We start from the raw sequence: 22415 nt of genomic DNA on the forward strand, positions 1-22415 counted from the left end.
GGGAACCGGCCATGAGGCCGGTTCGGTCATGTCCTCCTACCCGGACTCTACAAGACCCAGTTAAAAACAGGGAAAACCGGCCGGTTTGACCGGAAATCGGTTAAATCGGCCGGTCAAACCGGGCGGATCTAATGAGTGATAGAAAAGGAGAGAGATAGAGACAGGGGAAATATGAACACCAGCGTTCAAAGGAGAAAGAAGAGTGACAAAAGCAAAAAAGATAAAAGAAGGCGGAGATCTCAGGCAAAGCACTGAAGATGAAGATGAAGATGAAGCAACGGGAGAGAGAAAGAATGCCTTTTCAGATTTGAGATGTGAAGCAACGGGAGTTACGAGAATTATTTTATTTTATTTTTTAAATTTGTTTGTGAGTCCCGATATTTGATAATGATGTTTTTATTTTTTTATTTCATTTTTCAAAAATATTTTATATTTTTAAAAATTAACGATTATCCTTTAAAAAAAATAACGATTATATATAAATTTTAAATTTTAATTTTTAAATATCAAATTAAGTAATTATGCTTTTTTTATTTATTAAAATAGAGATTATATCATATATTTATAATTATTAAATATTATAATATATTTTTTAATATTTTATTATTGACCCCGGTTCAACCCCGGTTCAACCCGGTTGAACCCATCGACCCCTGACCCCTGGGCTTGGCCGGGTCGATGCCCGGGCCGGGTCTGACAACCTTGGCCTTTTCTCATCGAGGCCCTTCTCGCCGCCATTACCATCTTGCTCTCCAAGAAAAAGAGAGAGAAATTGAGAGAGAGAGAGAGAGAAGAAGAAGAAGAAGGAGAAGGAGAAGGAGAAATGGTGCTATGGGAGATCACAGTGGCCACGGCCTACTTCTTGGGCCTTCGCCGTACCTACCGTCTCGCTCTCCGTATCCAACGCCGACTCGTTGGTCCCAATCATCCCCAGATCCGCCAATTTCTCCACAGGTTACCATCGTTTCTTTGATCCCTCTTCAATGCCTCTTTTTCGAATGAAAGCGCTTTGTTATTCGGTCTCTCTTTAATTCTCTTCAATGCCCCTCTTTCATTGAGGCGTTAGTGAATGATGGACTGTTTTCATGTTTTGGATTTCAATATCTGCAATGTTTTTTTGATTTATTTGTGTTTATCTTGCTATTTTGTTTATCTATTCAAACCAAAGATGGCAACTTTTTTTATTTTTGAATTCAAATAGAGAGACATTTTGTTAGCAATTAAGATTTCAGTGAGTTGTTTGTATCTATTAAAGATTGGATTGGGCTGAATTTCAACAAAGAGAATGTAGTGATAGTTTTCAAATATCCTCTTTTTTTTTTTTCCCTACAAACAAAGCATGTCATTTGGGTATATGTTTTGATTGAGGGAAAATAGGAAAAGCTTTAGAATTAGGCCTTGTTTCATTAGCTTTCTTTTCTTTTTTCTCTAGTTTTAATTTCCTCAATCCAGAGGCACCAATATGCTTTTCTTTGTTAGAGTATTTGATTCAACTCCTGGTGTTTAGGGCATAGTTTGATTTAGGGAAAACAAGGTCAATCTTTCTCTTGTGTTTGCTTAATTGTAGAAAATAATGTGGGTAAGAATAATAATAATAATAAAAAAATTCTTGATGATCTCTCTTATGTTAATAGAGAACAATATTTTGTATAATATAGGATTTATTATATTACTGATGCTCTTCATTTTTTTACAAGACATCCTTCTCAATGTTATACTACTGTCTATTAATGTTGTTTTATGTGGAGAAAATAATATGGATTTTTTTGTGTTAATAGAGAACAATATTTTGTTTTTATCTAATATAGGTTTGATTATATCACACTCACATGCCCTTCAACTTATAAGTCATCCTTCTTGATGTTCTAATACTGTCTATCAGTACTTTTGTAACTTTGTAAGTTTAGAGAATAATATGAGTAATTAAATGAAGGAAAAAATTGTTGATGAAGTTGTCGGTCATGTTAATTGAGGGCAACAGTTTGTATTTATCTAATATAAAATTGATTATATATGTATGACTCATTCCCTTCAATTCTCAAGGCATCCTCGCAATGTTGTAGTACAGTCTATCGATAATGTTCCAATTGTAGATAATGATATGCTTAAGTTGGTGAAGGAAAACTTCATAATGAAGTTCTTTTTTCTGTTAATAGAGGTATATTACTCATGCTCTTCGGCTCTCAAGTCATTCTTTTCAATGTTCTAATACTGTCTACAGTAAGTGCAGAGAACAACATGCCTAACCAAAGGGAGAAATTTTTTTTTGCTTATGTTAAAAGAGAGCAATATTCTGTATTTATCTGATACAAGATTAGTTATAGTACTCTATGTGCTTCAACTCACAAGTCATCCTTCTTAATGTTTTAATACTGTCCATCAATACTGCTGTAAGTGTAGAGAAACCAAGTGAAGAAAATGTTTGTCAATAAAGTTCTTGCTGTTAATAGAGAGCCATACTTTGTATTTATATGATATAAGATTGGTTATATTAGTAAGACCCTCCAATTCTCAAGGCATCCTTCACAATGTTCTGATAACACTGTTTATTTATGCAACAGGCGTGTCCGGGGAGTATTTGATGTGGCAGTAAATGTTCACAAAACTGTACAACAAAGAGATATAGAAGTCGGCAGGAACTTGGGCAACTGGATTCTCCGACATCTAGATCGCATGAAGCCAACAGCCGAGATACGTTCCTCCACATGCAGGATCCCTACAACCACCGCCACCACCACCACCAACAACAACAAAAGCAGCATTCTCAAGCGGGTGACTAGTTTTCCCCTACGATACCAAAAGCCGATTTTCAAAACCACTGAAACAGAGACCAAAAGCCGGCTTCTTTTTACTCCGTTAAGCATCCGCCCGAAATCCTTCCCATATTTAACCTCAGTGATGCAGCAGATGCGAACTCCGGCCACGAACACTCAGCAATTCCGGCTTGTTTCCAGCCAATCAACTTCTGTTCCCATTTCTAACACTAGAATGAGCAGATTTGGTTGTGTTTTTCGTCCAGACATCTCTCAGTGGATGATGCTTGCTTAGTCCATTTGTGTTTTTCATTCTGTTGTTTGGTTTTAAATTTTCTCAGGACTTCATGAACATCTTACTTCTCCTGTTAATTTATTGTACATTACTTCCCACTTTTAACATGAATCTATAATTAAAGTTTGACATCTTTTTTATGATTATGTATTTCTTGCATCTTAAAATCTTTTTGTTTTTATTTATTTCTTACAATGTATTATAATTTTATATCAAAACATTAATTAAGAGTAATAAATACATATTAAAAAAATCTCGTGACGACGTGCCGCCACGTCACGGGCATCCCGCTTCTCCCGCGCTTCTTCTTTTGCAAACAAACCCCTGAAAAAAATATTAATTTCTTTAAAACTGCTATACTACTGATAAAAAAGGAGGATGATGTAATTATAAATTATTTAAGGGGGTTATATACGAAAAAGAACAACTCAAAAGAGCGGGCCGTTGACTTGGATGGCGCCAATCCGCAAACCAAACTCTAGCCCTAAATTGCGCTCCTTTGAAGGAGAAAATTCAGCGGAATTCCTCCCCATTTTGATCGGATCGAGCGAAATCTCCATCGGAATTGCAGCGCAGAGGTGATCGAATCGAGGAATTTCATCCAATGCCCTCCAATTTGATGTCAATGTATCGGTTTTGGATCGGAAATTTGGGAGAATTTTGCTAGGTTTTGGAGAGGAATCAATCGGAGAAGATGAGCGGAAGAGAGCCGGTGAAGCTGGATGACGAGCAGCTCGCTGAGCTGCGAGAGATTTTCAGATCTTTCGATCGGAACAATGATGGAAGTCTGACGCAGCTGGAGCTCGGATCTCTTCTCCGATCTCTTGGGTTGAAGCCCAGCCCTGATCAGCTGGAGGCGTTGATCCAGAAGGCGGACACCAACTCCAATGGCCTCGTGGAGTTCTCCGAGTTCGTAGCCCTCGTCGCCCCTGATCTCCTCCCGGCCAAGTCTCCCTACACCGAGGACCAGCTCCGCCAGCTTTTCCGTATGTTTGATCGCGATGGCAATGGATTCATCACCGCCGCAGAGCTCGCTCATTCCATGGCTCGCCTCGGCCACGCCCTCACCGCCAAGGAGCTCACCGGCATGATCAAGGAGGCTGACACTGACGGTGATGGTCGGATTAACTTCCAGGAGTTCTCTCAGGCCATCACCTCCGCCGCCTTCGACAACTCCTGGGCTTGATTGTGCCCCTTCTCCATCTCTTGGTAGTTTTCTTTCCTCCCTATTTGCTTCCATTAGCTTCCCACATTTTTTTTTATTTTCAATTTTCAATTTTTTTTTTTGGCTTTTAGTTAATTTATGCAAATGCTGTGATTTTGCTTCATGTTAATCTCAATTGCACAGGGTTTGAGAAACAATTGCTGTCATGCTTTTCCATTTTTCCTTTCTTTCTTTTTTTTTTTTCAATTGAAGTTTAGAATAAAGAGGTTGTGAATGAATAGAAAGGAGAGCATTTGAGGGAGTACCTGGGTTATCACATTGCTCTCAATGACAATGAATTGCTTGTCTTTTTCTTTTTTTCTTTTTTTTTGTAAATAAATTCAATGCTTGTACCTGTTATCAATTATCTTCATGTCTGTTTGATTTATTTACCAATGGTTTATAAAAGCAATTGTTTTGGGAGGTTCTGATTAACTTTGCAAATTTATCATTCAAAGATGATGATGCAGTCATAGATAATTAGATATACTTTTCTTGTACCAGTTAAGTTTTTGGCTAACCGTATCTCAATTTGAGTCATTTGTTAAATTTATGATCTTTGTTTTTGAAAAGAAAGTATACTTTTGGGAATTTGTGGATTGGCTTCACAAGTTGAAGATGATGACATAGCTATAGATATAATTTGCATTCACTAGTTAAGTATTATGTTATTTGTATCTCTATGATTCAAATTCAATACATAACCCTACATATGAATTGCGTATATACACAAACCAAAAGTTTAATGCATCATATACACAAACCATCCTTCCATTTTATGATAGACATTGGAAACAGAGGATGTTTGTTTCTTGTTAATCTTGTAGGGATTTATTCTTCAAGTCTGTGATTGAATGACTTTATGGTGAATCAAAAGATGCTTGCTCATAATTCAAGCAACTTTAGAGTGTCAAAGGTGCAAGATTTAGATATATTCGGATTCTTTACAAGGAAGTTGTGCACCTTCACATCAGTTTAAAAGAATGATAAAGGGTGGAAGAACCAAAGAGTTTGGAGTTAATAAGCGATACCAATATATAAATCATTACCAAATATGGTTCATTGCCAGTAATTGACTTGTGTGACTTAGACTACTGAGACAGCAATGAATCAACTGTCCACTGCAGGAAATTAGTGTTAGGGTTTGGGCATTTATAACTTATTCTTCATGTTGTGTTTGAATTAAATGAAAATGGAGGACAAAGGAATGAATTGATTAAAAAAAATTGTATTAATAAATGTTTTGTTTGTTTTATAGGACATGAATAATGAACACTGTTGGAATTACACATAGCTTACACCATTCTTATGTCATTGATGAATGCTCATCTATTGAATTTCTATATATATATATATAGAAAGGAATCATTTGTGGAAAATGTTGTTCAAAAGCTCTTCTATTTGTTCTTGAGGTTAATGGATTCCATCATTAGTGTCAAAGTGATTGCTAGTTAATTAATGACAGTGATCTAGATTTGTTTGATGCCTTCCTTTCACCAAATAAAGTTCTCTGTGTCTCTTGTTGTCCCTTAATAAAGAGAGGGAGAGCTCCACTTTGTATCTTGCTGCAACTTCTCAGCAAATCTTTCTAATGTGACTCTTTCAGACATTTATATCTTATTGTTGCCACCATTCACATCACATTAACCTCAAAAAGACAGGCTTGCATTTGTTTTATTGTTAATATATTTGTACATAAACTTTATATGTGTGATCAATTATTTGTGGTTGATCTTTTACGCATATCTTTTGGTGTTCGATGTCGGTCATGTTATTATATTAATTCGTAAATCACTGTCGACTTTTTCTTCAGTTCAACCAACTATTCATTCATTCATTCATTCATTTTTAGTAATGTTTTGTGCTTTGAGTAATGCCTTCAGGTTGTCAGCCTTTGTTATCAATGGAAGTCAAGTGTTCTTATTGTTAATTACATTATTATTATTATTATTATTATTATTATTATTATTATTTTGATTGAGATGGAGGAATAATACAGCTTGACAAGCCTACTCACCAAAACACATCACCATCCACCCAATTTAGTCCAAGTTTTTTCATTCGGTTCCACATTTAATCATTAGTTTTAACAATAACATACCTTACTTTTTGGATTCTGATCGGACCCGGTGCTATTTTTATTTTTAAATTATTTAATTTTTCTTACTGTTTTATCAATTATTATTTTCAAAGAAAAAAAAAAACCTATTTGGACTTTAGTGCCTACCCTCTTTTAATGCCTACATAGTTTTTCCCACCAAATGAATCAAATATTGACTATGGATTGATTGCATGAAGAAAGAATGAAACAAAGAAAGAAACATAATATATTTGAAGACTTTAGACTAGTCAAAGGTAGGAGAAATTGTTAACTACAAATAAAGAAAAATAGGATTCAAATGTTCATACTTTTTGTTTGCCGTCTTTTTTTACAAGTGTAATAAATGAATGAATTTCAAACGTGATACATAGTTGGAAAAAAAAAAAAAAAAAATTATCTCTATGTTTCTTCATTTTGGAAATGGTGGTTGTTGGGTGATAAAACTTTTATTTAATTTATTATTACTTTGGATTGTTGAAGAGTACCAATGTGAAAAAAAAAAATGTTTCTTATTGACTATTAAATGAAAATGAAATCTAGTTATTTTGACAACAATGTCTACATCATTAGTGATAAATTAGTAAATAATTAAAAAAAAACAATTAGTAACAAAACTACAAATAATGGGTAGCTAATTTGTCATTTATCAAATGGTGCATCAAGAGTCAAGATGTAACATTTTAGGTAACAAATCAATACAAGTTCAATGTAGAATAAGTTTGGATGATTTAATATTGAAGATAATTAAATTATTATATTTTTATATAAACAAAAGTTAAATCAAATAGAGATTGATCTTGATTTAAGTATTTAATAATTAAGTTTGAGCTTAATCTAAACCGGATTTATTTGTTTTTTATTAAAATAAAAATAAAAAATGAAACTCCGGGTCCCGGCAAAAACCCTAATTAGGATAGGGTTTTGACTTAAAAAGAAAAGGTTGCTTATTTTCCAAGATGTGGGTTTTGGTAGGTAACCTAAAAAAACAAATGAATGACCTACATTTCACCATGTCATCCCTAACAATTAATGCAATTTTTTTTTTTCATTTTATAAAGAAAAAAAAAACAATTAAAAATCATTGAATATATGAGATTTAATGTTTTGGAGAACCATGTTTATTATATATATATTGGTTTTATTGAAGAGAAATGAAATAAAAAGGCAGTAATTATTTGTAATTAAGAATTCCAATATGTCGGTATAAAGGTGCTAGTTAGCCTTTTATAATCATTCTTATGGTTAATGAATCACAAAAACCAAAATAAAAAGGCAAAATTAGTGCTTTGGTCTTAATCAACCATCTAATCTTGATTTAAAATCCATGAACAAACAATTAATGGGTCCCTTCTACCTCTTTGCCTAACAACCACCTATAATTAATTAATTAACCCAAATATTATATATATATATATATATATAAAGTTTTATGGAAAAACAAAAATATAATTAATTATAACTCGTAAAAAAGTACTTTAATATGTTGTGACAGTACACTTTAGTTTTTAACTCATCAGTGTTTTCTTCTTCAGTTTAATTGAGTTTAATAAGAGAATCTTGTGTAGGTCCATTTCTTTTACTATTTCATTCCTTTCCAACATAACCCTAACCCTAACCCTAACCCTAATCCTAACCCTAACCCTTCTTTCTCTTTCTTCATATTTACATATATATATATATATATATATCTCTATATATATATATCCACAACTCAAGCAACACACCTTCCACCAACTCCAACACAAACACAAACACAAACACAAACACAAACACAAAGAGAGAAAGAAGAGTGATCATCATCATCATCATCATCATCATCATCAACAACAACAACAACAACAACAACATCAATGGGGAGAGGAAGAGCTCCATGCTGTGAGAAAGTAGGGTTGAACAAGGGTTCATGGACACCAGCTGAAGACATGAGACTTGTTTCTTATATTCAAAAGTTTGGCCATGGCAATTGGAGATCTCTTCCCAAACGTGCAGGTTTCTTTATTCTTTCTCTCTTTTTTATCATATATATATACTTATATATATTATTATTATGGAAACATTTAATTAAATATTTATGATAAATTTATTTTTATGGACAGGTTTGTTGAGATGTGGAAAGAGTTGTCGTTTGAGATGGATCAATTACTTAAGACCAGACATCAAACGTGGCAACTTCACCAAAGAAGAAGAAGACACCATTATCAACCTCCATGCTTTACTTGGCAACAAGTACTAATTAATATATTATTCACTCTTTATTTCATCCATTTTTATTTCTTTCATTAATTAATTAATTAATTAATTAACCAATATTTAATTGATTCTTATATATATATATATATATATTGCATGTATAGGTGGTCAAAGATTGCTTCTTATCTTCCTGGAAGAACTGATAATGAGATTAAGAATGTTTGGAATACACACTTGAAGAAGAGACTTATTATGCCAACATCTTCTTCTTCTAATTCTTCCTCTGATCATTCTCCTTCTCCTTCTTCTTCTTCTTCTGATCAGAGTGAAGCTAAGAGTAGCACTAATAATGGCCAAGAAGTTCATCAAGAAGTAAAGGTTGATGATTATGATATAAACATCGAAGAACTTATTATTTTTGATGAAATGCTCGATATTTTTCCTATCGAAAACAAGACGACGATGACGACAACAACAACCATTGCTAGTAGTAGTAGTAGTTCTTGCTCATTGAATTGTGAGTATAATCAAATTGAAAGTGAAAATGAGAGCAAGAAATGGTTGGCTTATTTGGAGAAAGAGCTTGATTTGTGGGAATGTGAAGATACTACTACTACTACTAATAATAATAATTATAATAAACAAGAGTATGAGAAGAAGGAAATTGTTGATTATATGGAGAGTGAGCATGATGATCCGGTCTTGAGTTATTTTCAAAGGGGTCCATCTTCACCACAAAACTTTCTTCTTGACTTCCCATCTCTTGACTCTATTACATCAACTTCAAATGGTTTCTTATTATAATTTTTTTTTTCCTTTTCTTTTGGTTGGCAATTTGCTTTGTGTGCTTCTCTTTTGTGTCTGTGGTTATAATGGGACTAATGTAAACTTTTTCTAACTGGGGGTTAAAGTTTTGGTTTTCTTTTGTATCTTTTACATTAATTGTATCATCATCTTTGTCATTGATTTGCTCTTGTTGTACTTTTGAGATTGAAATGAGTCACATTAGAATCCAATTTTAAGGAACAAGGATTCTTTGAGAGAATATTCTTTCCATTTATTTGAAAGTTTTATTTACTAATTTATTTTTATATAAAAAATAAGCGGTAGGGTTCCTAATCCGTGGAGCCACGGGCTCTAAACAAGTATGGGCATAAAAACTTTATACTTTTTTCAATAAATGATATCTATAATCAAATAGATGAAACTTTCATAATCTGTATTTTTTATATAAGGATTCAAATTTAAAATCACTTGTTTAACTGACCCAATCCTCTATTATTTAGATCAAAACCGACATTAATAAATATATAATTATTATTTGTAAAAAAATAATATGCTAAAATATTAGAATGGAGTAATCCATTTGAGATACATTTGAATTTTGTGAAACTTGAAATTACCAAGTACTCCTCTTCGAAGTGGAGGGCCTAACAAAGCCCAAAGGCTTACGCCTATGGGCCAATGATCCATTAACTAAAGAGGCGACAATAACTTTCACGAATCCGATTAATAGGGCCCATTAAAACGAAGACAAAAGGCCTGGGACTTGGCCCAATCCAGTCAACACAGCCCAAACTAACGTTACGGGTTACTTCTATGGGCCGATGATCCATTAACTAAAGAGGCGACAATACCTTTCACGAATCCGATTAACAGGGCCCATTAAAACGAAGACAAAAGGCCTGGGATTTGGCCCAATCCAGTCAATACAGCCCAAACGAACGTTACGGGTTACTTCTATGGGCCGATGATCCATTAAACTATTATGGCTTAAATACCTTATGACGAGTTTGACTAAAACGGTCCATTAAAACGAAGACAAAGGCCTGGTGTTTGGCCCAATCCAGTCAACTGCCTCGAGATGTGTCTATAAAATGTCATTAAGATTCGTGCTTCGTTAATATTACCGAAACACCCTCCATGATTTCTTTAAATACGAGTTCCTCCCGTCCGTACCCATTTCGTTTGCCGCGCTCGTCGTCGAAGCGCTTTGTTCTCTCGCTCTCATCGAGCTCTCTCTCGAAGTGTTCGGAAACCCTAGAGTTTGATCGATCGAGCGAGCTGGCGAGAATGGAGGAAGGCTCGAATTGGGGTGGCTTCGCTTCCGATGAAGCCCTAGGGATCTTCACCACACGCCTCAAACCCTTCTCCATTGATCTCTTCGACTTCATCCAGAACCCCAAGAAGGACGCCTCCTTCCTTACCGAAATGGTTTCTTTCCTTCGCCGCGCTCCCGAAGAAGCTCTACAGCCTTTTCTTGAGTAATCAATCAATCAATCAATCCCCTCCTTCGTTTCTCTCTGATTGTTTGGTTTTTGGCGCTGAGCTGTTTGTAGGGTTTAGGGTTTGATGATCGTTTTGATGTTTAGGTTTATGATTTTTTTTCTTATCTTTTGTGCTTGTTTCAGCTTGACTATGCTGCCGCTTTTGATGCTTATGGACGTGGCGGTGAAGTGTCGATCGGAGAAGAAGGTTAATTTGGGCGATTCGGTGGGAGGTCTCCTGGTCAGTGATTTTGTAGCGGAAAAGATACTGCTCTGCGTTGAGGAAATCTTGAAGAAATGCCATTTAGGTTCTGTTGATCAGGTTCGTGAATACCATTTGATAGCATTTGGTTACATTTTGTAGCTTGAATTCACATGTCTATCACTTTGAGTAGTTCATTTGAAATTAGTCTGTTAAAACATGATTTTCCAGATGGTTGTTGTGCTGAAGAAATTAACATCAGGGGCTTTGCTTTCTCCATCTGAGGCAGCTGAGGAATTTCGGGAAGGAATTATTAGATGCTTGAGGGCAATGCTTCTCAGGCTAGCGCCATGTTCTGCTGCTTCTTGTACTTGCAAGCAAGTTTCTAGCGTGGCTCCCATTTCCATTGAAACCTTACAATCCCACCAGCGTTTGAAGCACTATCAAGGTGACGAATGTTTGATTGCGTTTCTCCAGTCTCAAGATGCTTCTGCTGCAGTTGGACACTTGCTCTCAATTCTCCTCCAAGTAAGTGATTGGAGTGGTTTTCTGTTTCTTAAAGTGGGTGAATTGTCTTTCTTCTTTCTTTTGCTTTATCATTTGAGCTTGTAATGATTTCCCTCCTACATTGTCTAAGACTGCACATGTTGAGGCTGCAAGAGGACATCTTGGCAGTGGAAGACTAAGGAAGGAAGCATTTTTGACTCTCCGTGTGCTTGTTGCAAAGGTGACAACTTGACCATATTTATTTATTTCAATTTTTAACTGACCAAGCTTATGTAATCCACAATAGAATCGTTAACTTCTTATCATCATTTTAACTGCCAGGCTTTTGACCAGTGGAAGGCCACATGTCTTTGTCATGTTCTATAAATTAGATTTTAAATTAGATATGAAACACGCCTCTTCATTCTAGTGTATTGCCATGGATAATTTATTTACAAGATGGAGCTTAACTATGCTACCTAAGTAATGAGCAACAATACGGGATTGTTAGACATATATAATAAAAAAATTCTAAATTACATAAAAATACTGAGTACTTTATCATGTATTTACCATTGTGATAGTTGAGATTGTTACCTGATGATTATCTCATTCGATGCTACCAGAAAGGATCCTCATAAAACAATAAGCAACTTTGCTGTTACCAGCTTCCTTCTCCTAGTCTCATCCACCATGCAAAATTAGCAGAGTGATTAGCATTCTGCAATTCATAGTTCATATCATCACACTCATAATTTCTGTATCAGCATTTTGCAGAGGTCTGTTCACAGTTATAAAGCAACCTGTTGTTCCACTAGTTCAATGCGAAGCTGACTTGAGTCTACTTTTGTCGCCTCTTCTTTATAAGTAGCTTATGATTTGTAACCTCTTATTAGATTCACGGGAGCATATGTGAGGTGTTCTCTTCCTATTGCATGATATGATGAAGCATAAATTTCAAGATAGGTGTGCACGATACGAGGTCCTAGAGTCTTAGGCTGTTCCACATTATGGTTTATGTTTATTATTTTGTAGCCTCTTCTTTATAAGTTGCTTATGATTTGTAACCTCTTGTTAGATTCACGGCAGCATTTGTGAGGTGTTCTCCTCCTATTGCATGATATGATGAAGCATAAATTTCAAGATATGTATGCACGATACAAGGTCCTAGAGTTTTAGGCTGTTCCGCATTATGGTTTATGTTTGTTATTTCTCTTGCAAATTCTCACCTTATTAGTATCTAATTTGACATGCAAGTTATATTGGATATCTGCCTACAAGCCTTATTAAGCTTTCACTTGTAAGCTTGTGCTTTTCTTCATGGTTTGCATGTTTCTTGTCTTACTTCATTGAAATATTTTTTTATAGGTTGGTACTGCTGATGCTCTTGCCTTTTTTTTGCCTGGCATTGTTAGTCGGTTCTCGAAAACTTTGTTTGTATCAAAGAGCATGATTACTGGTGCAGCTGGAAACACTGGGAGCCTTGAACATGCAGTGCGTGGCTTGACTGAGTTCCTTGTGATAGTTTTAAGTGATGATGCTAACACTTCTGGCCTTGAGGCCTCTTACGGTGACGTTAGTAGCTTTTCTCCAAACAATAGAAGAACTAGCCAAGCTATTCTTGATGCCCTCCGCCAATTACCTTCAAGCTCTCTAACTCATTCAGAGAATGTGGTCGAAACGTCTTCAATTCAATCAACAGCAGTCTGTTCTTCAAATGATGAGGCTCATGCTGAAACCAATGATTATGGTCCAAGGTCTTTGTACGTGAAACGGTCAAAAGAATGGCTCGAAAAAACTTCCGTGAATGTTGATAAAATGTTGTCTGCTACATTTCCTCATGTATGTATATTTCTTCCTTGACAATGGTTGTGTCAAAGGCTAACTAATATCTTCATGTCTTTAATCTTCATTATGAACTCTATAGAATTTTTGTAGCATTAAGTTTGTTGTCCAACTGATCATATGTTGTTTGTCAGCTCTGTGCCCATCCCTCCATAAAGATCAGGAAAGGACTGGTGGATGGTATAGCTGCATTGTTGTCTAATTGCAGTTACACTTTACAGAGAAGCAAGTTGATGCTCTTGGTGAGTTTTGGAATGTGATGCTCTTGGTGAGCTTTTAATATGGTAGCAATAAAAAAATATGAACCATGTATCCATCTAGCTTTTTACTTTTAAATAGACATTATCTGGTGTTTTGTTATTCCGCCCTCATGTTTTTCTCTTAGATATCTGAACTGTTATCCATCCTTGTATTTTCCTGTTTAGTTTTTTGCTTAGGTGCTTTAATTAGTATCCGCCTTAGGCAATTTAAGTTTTTTCCGCTTTTATTAGCCTTACTGTCATCATATTATCCTGAATCAAAGAGTCTAAACAACTCTAGGTACTCAATCTACATAATGATGATTTCCCTATTGTGATTCTAAGGAAAAGCTGATATTTCAGATACTGTTTGATTAAAATTACAAATTTATGAATTACTGAATTTTGGATCAGGTAAATGCCCTTACATACTTTCAGATTTCCAAATCATGGCAACTGTAGAGAACTCTTAATCTCAATGCATTTGGGTCAAATTTAGTCTTATTCCTAGCATAGCTATTGTTATTGTGGATTAGTAAGACATGCTAAATATTGTGAGGGAAACATTAGTACTTGTTGAAGTTTGAATTCTTTAGAGGAAACAATATGATTTTTTAGATGTTCACCTGTGCTCCATGTAATGGTATTGATGTTTTCCTAATTATGATAATTGCAGGAGTGTCTATGTGTTCTAGTTATTGATGATTCGGATGTTGTCTCTGATGCTGCCCTGCACTCCCTTGAATCTCTTTTCATGTCGGTAAAGAAAAGTTTTGATGAAAATGAGATTTCTGAAATATTTACCAGGTCTGTATCTTCTCAAACTTTATCAGGATATGTTACTAGGTAAACATTCAGATTGCATCTGATGCATGCTTGTGTGGCAGGCTTATTGAGAGACTTCCAATAGTAGTCCTTGGAAGTGATGAGACAGTTGCAGTCTCCCATGCTCGGAGATTACTTGCATTAATGTACCACACTGGTCCAGAAGTTGTGGTTGACCAGCTGCTTTGTTTGCATGTAAGTGTCATTTTGTAGGGATGTTTTGAATTTTTGTGTAGACATTTGTTGTATCGGACATGTTTCTATCTCTGTGGATTGATAAATCAGCATTAGATCAATCATTTCTTTTCAATTTTTTTTTAATGACTTGCGATATAAGCATAGGCTGAATGTGCATAGTAGAATGCCTTAATATCAGCTTATCATGCTAGCTCCTATGAAAAATCTCAAGAATCTCATGAACATAAGGGACATAATTTGTGCATTAATAATCAGTTAACTTCAACATGTTTTCTTTACACCTGTAAAATATCCAGTTAAAATAAGCCTAAATTTCCTTTGGCTCTTATCATACTGAATCCAGTTGATATATTTATAGATGTAATCCTTTTGCATGAGAAAGTTTGGAACAAAAAAATTTAACTAGAAAGTCATGCTGTGTGACAAATCTTTGGCGTTATATAGTTGGCTAGCAGTTCACTCATGCAACTTGGTGGTCCTTGAATCTCTTGTTCTGGTCATAGTAATTGCATCAGATATTGCAAGTTATTTGTTCAATGACTTCAGGAACCTCAGTTCAATACAGTCTTTCAACCTCAGTTCCTAATCATTGCAACCAGTCAGTCTCATTTTATGCCTGGTATGAGAAGCTGTACCACGTGGATTTGTCTCCTGCTTAGGTGCAGCATATGCCCAAATATAAACATTACATCATAACAATGTAGTTTGATATTGTTGCATGTGAGGTTTCACCTTTTATGAGTTGCCACCATCTTCCATGTTGCATAAACTGGTCTGATTGGTTCTGTCGTGTTCTATTTATATATAGATAGTTACTTGGATTCAATCCAGTGTGATTGAAGGATTATGTGATCCCTGCTGACCTACTTGCCAAATGAAAGTATATTAATCTCTTTATTTATCTATTTTTTATTTCTTTCAGTGGGCATGTTTGCTTAGTTTGGATGCTAATGCTAATCTGCAATCTTTTTTTAGGCAAAAGCTGTTCAGTTCTTTGATTCTTTTGCTTTAGGCCTGGGCCATAATTCACAGTATACTGGATCTGTGAATAATGTTATCTTATCTAAGCCACTTTCGGTTGGATACTTGCTTTCTATCTCTGAGTTAAAAGCTGGCTCTGTCGTTGGGTATTCAAATAATGGTGCTGCTTATGGCACCACATCTGCTGCATCTAAAATATCTGTTCTACATGATGAGGGTTCAGAAAAGTCTGCTGATAGTGCAAATGGTGGTTTTGAGTTTCCCCACATGCCACCTTGGTTTGTTCATGTTGGCGGCCAGAAGTTGTACCATGCTCTTGCCGGAATACTTCGACTTGTTGGTCTGTCTGTAATGGCAGGTACACTTGGTTTTTGGACATCCAACTATTATGAGAAATTTTTTCTTTTTCTTTTTTGTGAGTAGACCTACATTTTTTTTATTTATTAAATTCTTCTTACAGAAGACCAGTTGCTGATTTATTGCATTTAATATTATTCATGGTTCTTATTTCTTTATTATTCTTCATGCATGTCTTGTTGTTAGATCACAGAAGCAAAATATCATTGTCAAGTGTGATTGATATTCCACTAAATTATATCCAGAAGTTGATTTCGGAACTTCGAATGAAGGAATACAGTAAAGTTGGGTGGCAGACATGGTACTCTCGAAGTTCTTCAGGGCAGTTACTCCGTCAGACAAGCACTGGAGTGTGTATTCTTAATGAAATGATATATGGGTTATCTGATCAGTCGGCTAATTTCTATAAGAGACTTTTTAGGAAAATTGGGACGAAGGAAGAAGATGCGCTAGCAAAAGAGTGGGCTTTTAGATCAATTTGGAGGCTTCGCCAGGAGAAGGATGCTAGAGACCATATAGTCTACTGTCTTGGCAGCATTATGCATGAATATCTATCGTCTGAAGTGTGGGGCCTTCCAATCGATCAAGATTCACATCTCCTAGAGCATGAAGGAGAAGGAAATCTTTCATTGCATTTTTTCCGCGATGTTACAATGCTTCACCAGGCAAGACAGTGCGATCATTTTTAACCCACGAATTTGTTTCCATTTCCCAGGTGCTGATGGCACCTCATTGTGTGTGAAACACATTCATATCACTGAGTGGGCTGGTTTGATTCTCTCTGTTCAGGTTATCATAGAAGGAATTGCCATCTTCAGTATAATTCTTGGGAGGGATTTTGTACATTGTGGCTTTATGCATTCTTGCCTTTACTTGTTACTTCAAAACCTCATCTCTTCAAACAATCAAATAAGAAGCGCATCTGATGCTGCTCTTCGTGTGGTTTCTGCAGCAACTGGCCATTCTACAGTAAGTAAAAAATTATAGGCAAATTATACTATGAATTTCCATCAACATTTAATGACGGTGCTTTTTTTTTTTGTGCCAGGTAGGGCATTTAGTTGTGGCGAATGCAGACTATATCATTGACTCTCTTTGTCAACAGCTGCGCCATCTGGATCTCAACCCCCATGTTCCTGATGTGCTTGCTGCAATGCTTTCTTACATTGGAGCTGCTCATGATATATTGCCGTTATTAGAGGAACCGGTATAATATTACCCCTAAATTTTGTCATATAATGCTATAATTACTTAATTGGTCTTTTTTTTCATGTTATTGAATGCTGTTTGTTTTGCTCCCTAAAATCTACCAACTCAAAATCTATCAGAAGTTCTGTGATGTTTTAATCGATCTTTCTCAGGTCCATAGGTGGTATGCATTATCTATGTGAGTTTTGTTTCTTTCTTTTTGTTTATTTATTTTTTGAATTTGTTTCATTAACCTCGTCCCTTGATGATTCCTTAGCATGTAGCTTCACCTTCCATCTTTTTCACTTCATGCTTTTGAACTAATAATAGCCTTAGATGATTGAGTTGTTCACAGCCCCCCGCTTGTAAAAGGTTTACCTTTTAACTATCTTAGCGATGAAGCTTATTACGTGCTGATGTTTGCTTGAATAAATGATATTAAAATTCTTGGTCAATTTGCATTGAGGTAAGTTCTATCTGCTTCCTACATTCCCTCCCCTGGAATGTCAACATATCTGTACATATGCAGTCTTGGAAGTCAAGTTCAAATTTTCAGAAGTCCATGTTTTTTCAAATGCTTTTCACTGATGTTGGAAATTACAACAGATGAGAGGCGTCTCTTTGGAGCTGGAGGTCCTTGGTCGGCATCAACACCCAAATTTAACTGTTCCATTTTTGAAGGTTATTTTCATTTCTTCTGGTAGATGATCCTGTAGTTGTTGTAATTTCCTTTTGAGATATTGTTTATTGTGTTGCTTTCTCTGGGCAATTCTCCTGAGAATTGCAAAAGTCCTTCATTTTATTATTTTTAAGTAGAACTATTTGCTCTAAAATTCGTCATTTAAAAGTTTATTTAAATTGCCATGCGTATTTAATATTCAATTTTTTCTTCTTATGTTACTGATGTAGGTTGTGTCTGGCGCTTTTTTCAATCATTTGTTCCATATTTCACTTATTATTTGTTTACTTCTATTTTTTAGGCAATGAGAGAAATCACAAGGGCGTCTTGGCATGAGGCTTCCAAGTTGCCGAGTGAGGCCATGTCATTTCATGAACTTGTCTATCTTAAGGTCTGCAGTGTTGAAAATAAAGGTAAGATGGATAACATTCAAAGCTCTATTGTGGTCTCTGTTTCTTCAGGTGAAGAGTGTAATTAATAAGAGAATACCTTTAAGAAAGAAGGATCAAGTATTACTGAATGTTAGCATAATATTGAACCTTTTAGACTTGGCTATTATTGGTAAGCCAGCCTTTTCAACTTCTCAAGTTGAGTTCAAACAATTTCTTGCTTTAAACCTGAGCTGAATCTCAGAAAAGATTGAGCCAGGAAGATGGCATATGGATATTCAGATATCTTATTCCTTGCATCAAACTTACTACGTAGGCGTCTTTCACTAACCTTTTTTTTTTTATATAAACTATCAAAAGGATTTTGTCAAAATTTTCTCCCTAATCTGATCGCTATTTTTCATTAAATGTTCCAGATAGAGAAAGCATAGATATCAGTGATGCTGACCTTTCATTTGAGGAGTGCGAAGACATGCTATTAAAATTGAATGAGATGAAAAGGTACAGAAGAATAGTTGGATCCATCGTTGGATCATGCTTAAATGCTGCTGTCCCTCTATTAGGGTCAATGACAGAATCTGAGTGTCTATTGGCCCTGGACATAGTAGAGGTATACTTGCTTACAAACCCACTTGTCTACTGTCAATTTTCTTCATGAGTAATTGCAGTTAAGGGCTGTCTGCCATCTAGGTCATGCAAACGTAGTGTCAATTGAAGAACAGCTAGAATTTCAAATTTATATCAGTATCTAATGAAGGATTAGTTCTCTTCATAATCGTAACCAATATGGTGAACTTGCTGTTACTTAATTATCATCTCCCTATGCTGGTGAATCTTGTGTGTAGAATTTACTTCGTATGATTATATTGATACATGTAGAGATGCTTGTTCTTCAACGAGTTCTTGATTGCTGACTAGGTCCCCACCTTTTTATTTGGATTCTAGCAGTCACAAGTGTATTTAGACAATGTTTGCTCTTAATGGGTCCAGACATGCACAAAATAGTTTCAGATTGAAAGCTAATCAATTCCATATGATAGATGCTAGTGAGAGCAGAAGTTTGTTTTAGTCTTATTTCTAATCCTGTTATTTTGTTAAGTTCCTATCTTGGCTTTTTTTTAAATAATAATAATAATATTATTATTTATTTTTATTTTTACATTGTTGTTTAACATGATCATCTTGATAGCATTTTTGAATATGCCAGAAATTTAGTTGCTTTTGTTGAATAACAGAAGGTATTTTCTTGAAGCATAGGACTTTTAATGTTGTATTTTCTATTGGTTGCTTCAAAATCATGTGCTTCTTATTTTTGGTTGATTGCTCCTTGTGTTCACTGCCTTCTATTTCGATTGTATCTCATTAACTTGTTTCTTGAATGCCCTCAAATTTAGAAATTCTGGATCATGTGTAGGATGTGGCCTCTTCTCTTGCCAAAGTAGAAGAAGCTTATAAGCACGAGAAGGAGACTAAAGTAGCAATTGAAAAAGTCATTCAAATATATGCATCAAATGGCCAGGAAGACACTGTGGATGTTGATGATGATGCTGATGAGAATAGATTACTTCCAGCAATGAATAAAATCTGGCCTTACCTGATTCTTTGCATTAAGAATAAAGTTTCTGTGGTGAGTGTCCATCTCTTCTTGGTAACTAATCAATAGATGCAATTTTTTTTATAATTATATTTTATTTACAAGTACCATCTGAGCAACCAAAACTGTTACCAACTGTTACCAGCAAGTCCTGTTATTTTGGGCAAAAGTAATTGTTTCAGAGTGGCTTCTCAAAAAAATCAGTTGGTTTGGAGGTTGAATTCTCATGCTTACGCTTGTTTTCTCTGTTTAGAAATATTGAGTTGTTATCTGTATTTGTTATCAGGCTGTTATTAGGAGGTGCACGAACGTGATTAGCAGATCAATCCAAACAAGTGGTGGTGACTTTTTTGTTCGGCGCTTCCACAATGATGGACATGTGATATGGAATTTGTTGGCTCCATCACCATTACCCTTGCGAATGAAAAACACATCGTCCCTAGACAAGAGACCAATACTGCTTCCTTACAGAAGCACTTCTCAAACTTCAGAAGATCCAATTGCTGAGGCATCCAGCCTAAAAATCCAAGCAGCAGTCCTTATTATGATCGCCGAGATATCTGGCAATAAAAGGAGTGCTTCAGCATTAGAAGCTGTGCTCAAGAAGCTCAGTGGTCTTGTTGTCGGGGTTTCTTTCAGCAGTGCAAAGGGTCTCCAAGAAGCTTCACTGAAGGCTCTCTCAGGACTTGCAAGCATGGACCCTGACCTCATTTGGCTACTCCTGGCTGATGTATACTATCCAATGAAGAAACGGGACATCCCTTCACCTTCCGACTTGGAATTATCTTCCATGTCTGAGCTCTTACCCCGGCCGGTTTCATCCAAGGAGTTCTTATATGTGCAGTATGGGGGTGAAGCCTGCTTTGATGTAGACCCCTCATCAGTGGACATAGTATTTCAAAAGATGCAATCTCAAGTTCTTTCTTGAGTCTTGACTACTAAATATATTGTTCATATTTGGAAGTATGAAATAGTATGAAATGTACTAGTAGTGGATGTATTTTTTTAATGTATTATTATATGTATATATGTATATTTATGTTTTGCATTTCCAACTTTGAAATAGAGTCAAATTATTCCTCATGACTGATTATGAGATTTTGACTTTTGACCATTGTACCCTTGCAGGGCAATAAGTTGATCGGGACCATACACCGAGTGCATAAGGTCATCGACTCATCGACAAAAGTTTCATTAATATAGGTTAGACCTCTTAACAATTATTGGGACTTGCTTTCTTCTATACTTGAATAAGTCTCTTCTATAAAAAAGATTTCCGAAGTCTTATGCTTGAATGGTGTTTATCTATTTCACTTGATACCGGCTTATAAATGCACACACACACACACCTTATTTATTATTCGGACTTTCCCTTGCACACTTGTTATATATCTCGTTTAGAACTACAAAATTGCAAAGGGTTCTTAACTAAATAAATGCATAGGTCTAAATCTTCACTACCCTAAAACAATATATATATATATATATATATATATATATTCTTTTTGTTAACAAACTCTCCTGCCTACTTGTGATTTTATGTTTTCTAATTCTCTGACACCAACTACCTGCTTAAATACCCTGGACAAGGATCACTCTTCTTTCTTCACCTTAATTTATTTATTGGTGCTTTTGTGCTTCTCTCTTTGGTTCTTTTTTATGTCATCGCCTCCACCCGTACTAGTCCATTACTTCATGTATTAGAAATTTAGAACTGCTGGTATTAACTAAGGGCTGCTCATGACCTAATAGAAAATCCATTTTTTTAGTTTGTGCACGGCAGTGGTCAATTTCTTTTTAATATTTGAAAGGAAAAATGGTCATTCTTGTAGGGCCATAAAGGAACATGGTTTTATGTTTGTCCTGGAATACTCTTTTTATTATTATTATTATTATTATTATTGTGCAAAAAGAACATTATCTTTTTCTATGCATTGAAAATTTGGATGATCTCAGGCAGTGGCTGGCAGTGAGTGAAAGCAGGTTTTCTTTATTTGAAGAAAATTTACAGAGAAAATTATAGGTCAATACCCTATTTTTCTATTAGTTTTTCATTAGTTCTGCAGTTGAAATTTTGGGATACAATCTGAACTTCTACCTATTATTTGAGTTACTGAAGTGGTTAATTGATAATCTTTTGAACAAAAATCATATTTTAAAATAAATAATTTATATACTTATGTTCTGTCTAGCAAGTCTGATCAGTCCTGTCCGTGTGGATCGCCATGCCAGCCAGCGTTGGTAAAAAGTCTATTTGGAAAGGTGTAGCGTCTATGTCAGCATCTTGTCATACTACAAAGTTAACAAAAGTTTATTTGGAAAAAAAAGTGTAGGGGTCTACTACCTTGTAAAATACCAAACAATAGTCAGAATAATTTTTTATTTTTTATTTTTTATTATTATTTTTTTTAAAAAAAAACAATTCATATTTTTGGTTTGTTTACTTTATTTTCTTGCTTATATGGACATTTGTAGGTATCCTATGAATACTTCATCTGTTTGGCTATGAAGGAAAACTTCTACAATTTTTAATATGATAAACTTCATAAAACAATTTATTGAGGGTTGCCTCCCCAGCATGCAACTTGTTGTGCGATTTACGAGGCAAATAAACAGAGGGTT

The 22415-nt window shown here is 35.2% G+C and overlaps 4 protein-coding genes across 5 annotated transcripts; all 4 read left to right on the forward strand.

The window, feature by feature from the left end:
- Nucleotides 1-732: 732 nt before the first annotated feature.
- Nucleotides 733-3194, forward strand: LOC120278890. Its single transcript, XM_039285639.1, has 2 exons — nt 733-954; nt 2562-3194. Exons 1-2 carry the CDS (start codon nt 824-826, stop codon nt 3046-3048), a joined length of 618 nt encoding a protein of 205 aa, XP_039141573.1. The 5' UTR covers nt 733-823; the 3' UTR covers nt 3049-3194.
- A 303-nt stretch (nt 3195-3497) lies between these two features.
- LOC120279350 (probable calcium-binding protein CML18) lies at nt 3498-4551 on the forward strand. The gene has a single exon (XM_039286277.1). It carries the CDS (start codon nt 3743-3745, stop codon nt 4232-4234), a length of 492 nt encoding a protein of 163 aa, XP_039142211.1. The 5' UTR covers nt 3498-3742; the 3' UTR covers nt 4235-4551.
- Nucleotides 4552-8093: 3542 nt separating this feature from the next.
- Nucleotides 8094-9430, forward strand: LOC120278845 (transcription factor MYB10-like). The gene is made up of 3 exons (XM_039285584.1): nt 8094-8342; nt 8450-8579; nt 8708-9430. Exons 1-3 carry the CDS (start codon nt 8204-8206, stop codon nt 9345-9347), a joined length of 909 nt encoding a protein of 302 aa, XP_039141518.1. The 5' UTR covers nt 8094-8203; the 3' UTR covers nt 9348-9430.
- A 1091-nt stretch (nt 9431-10521) lies between these two features.
- Nucleotides 10522-21106, forward strand: LOC120279058. 2 transcript variants are annotated; one of them, XM_039285909.1, is made up of 17 exons: nt 10522-10807; nt 10955-11132; nt 11244-11540; nt 11650-11739; nt 12867-13340; nt 13478-13585; nt 14259-14389; nt 14470-14602; nt 15581-15944; nt 16130-16608; nt 16733-16912; nt 16992-17150; nt 17738-17812; nt 18112-18223; nt 18616-18809; nt 19614-19826; nt 20080-21106. In XM_039285909.1, exons 1-17 carry the CDS (start codon nt 10617-10619, stop codon nt 20719-20721), a joined length of 4020 nt encoding a protein of 1339 aa, XP_039141843.1. In that variant the 5' UTR covers nt 10522-10616; the 3' UTR covers nt 20722-21106. The 2 variants fall into 2 exon arrangements, with proteins under 2 accessions (XP_039141843.1, XP_039141844.1); XM_039285910.1 differs by lacking the exon at nt 10522-10807 and having other exon boundaries at nt 11046-11132; nt 11302-11540; nt 20080-20876.
- Nucleotides 21107-22415: the final 1309 nt, after the last annotated feature.

The sequence above is a fragment of the Dioscorea cayenensis genome, chromosome 16, assembly GCF_009730915.1.
Source record: "Dioscorea cayenensis subsp. rotundata cultivar TDr96_F1 chromosome 16, TDr96_F1_v2_PseudoChromosome.rev07_lg8_w22 25.fasta, whole genome shotgun sequence".
NCBI lineage: Eukaryota > Viridiplantae > Streptophyta > Magnoliopsida > Dioscoreales > Dioscoreaceae > Dioscorea > Dioscorea cayenensis.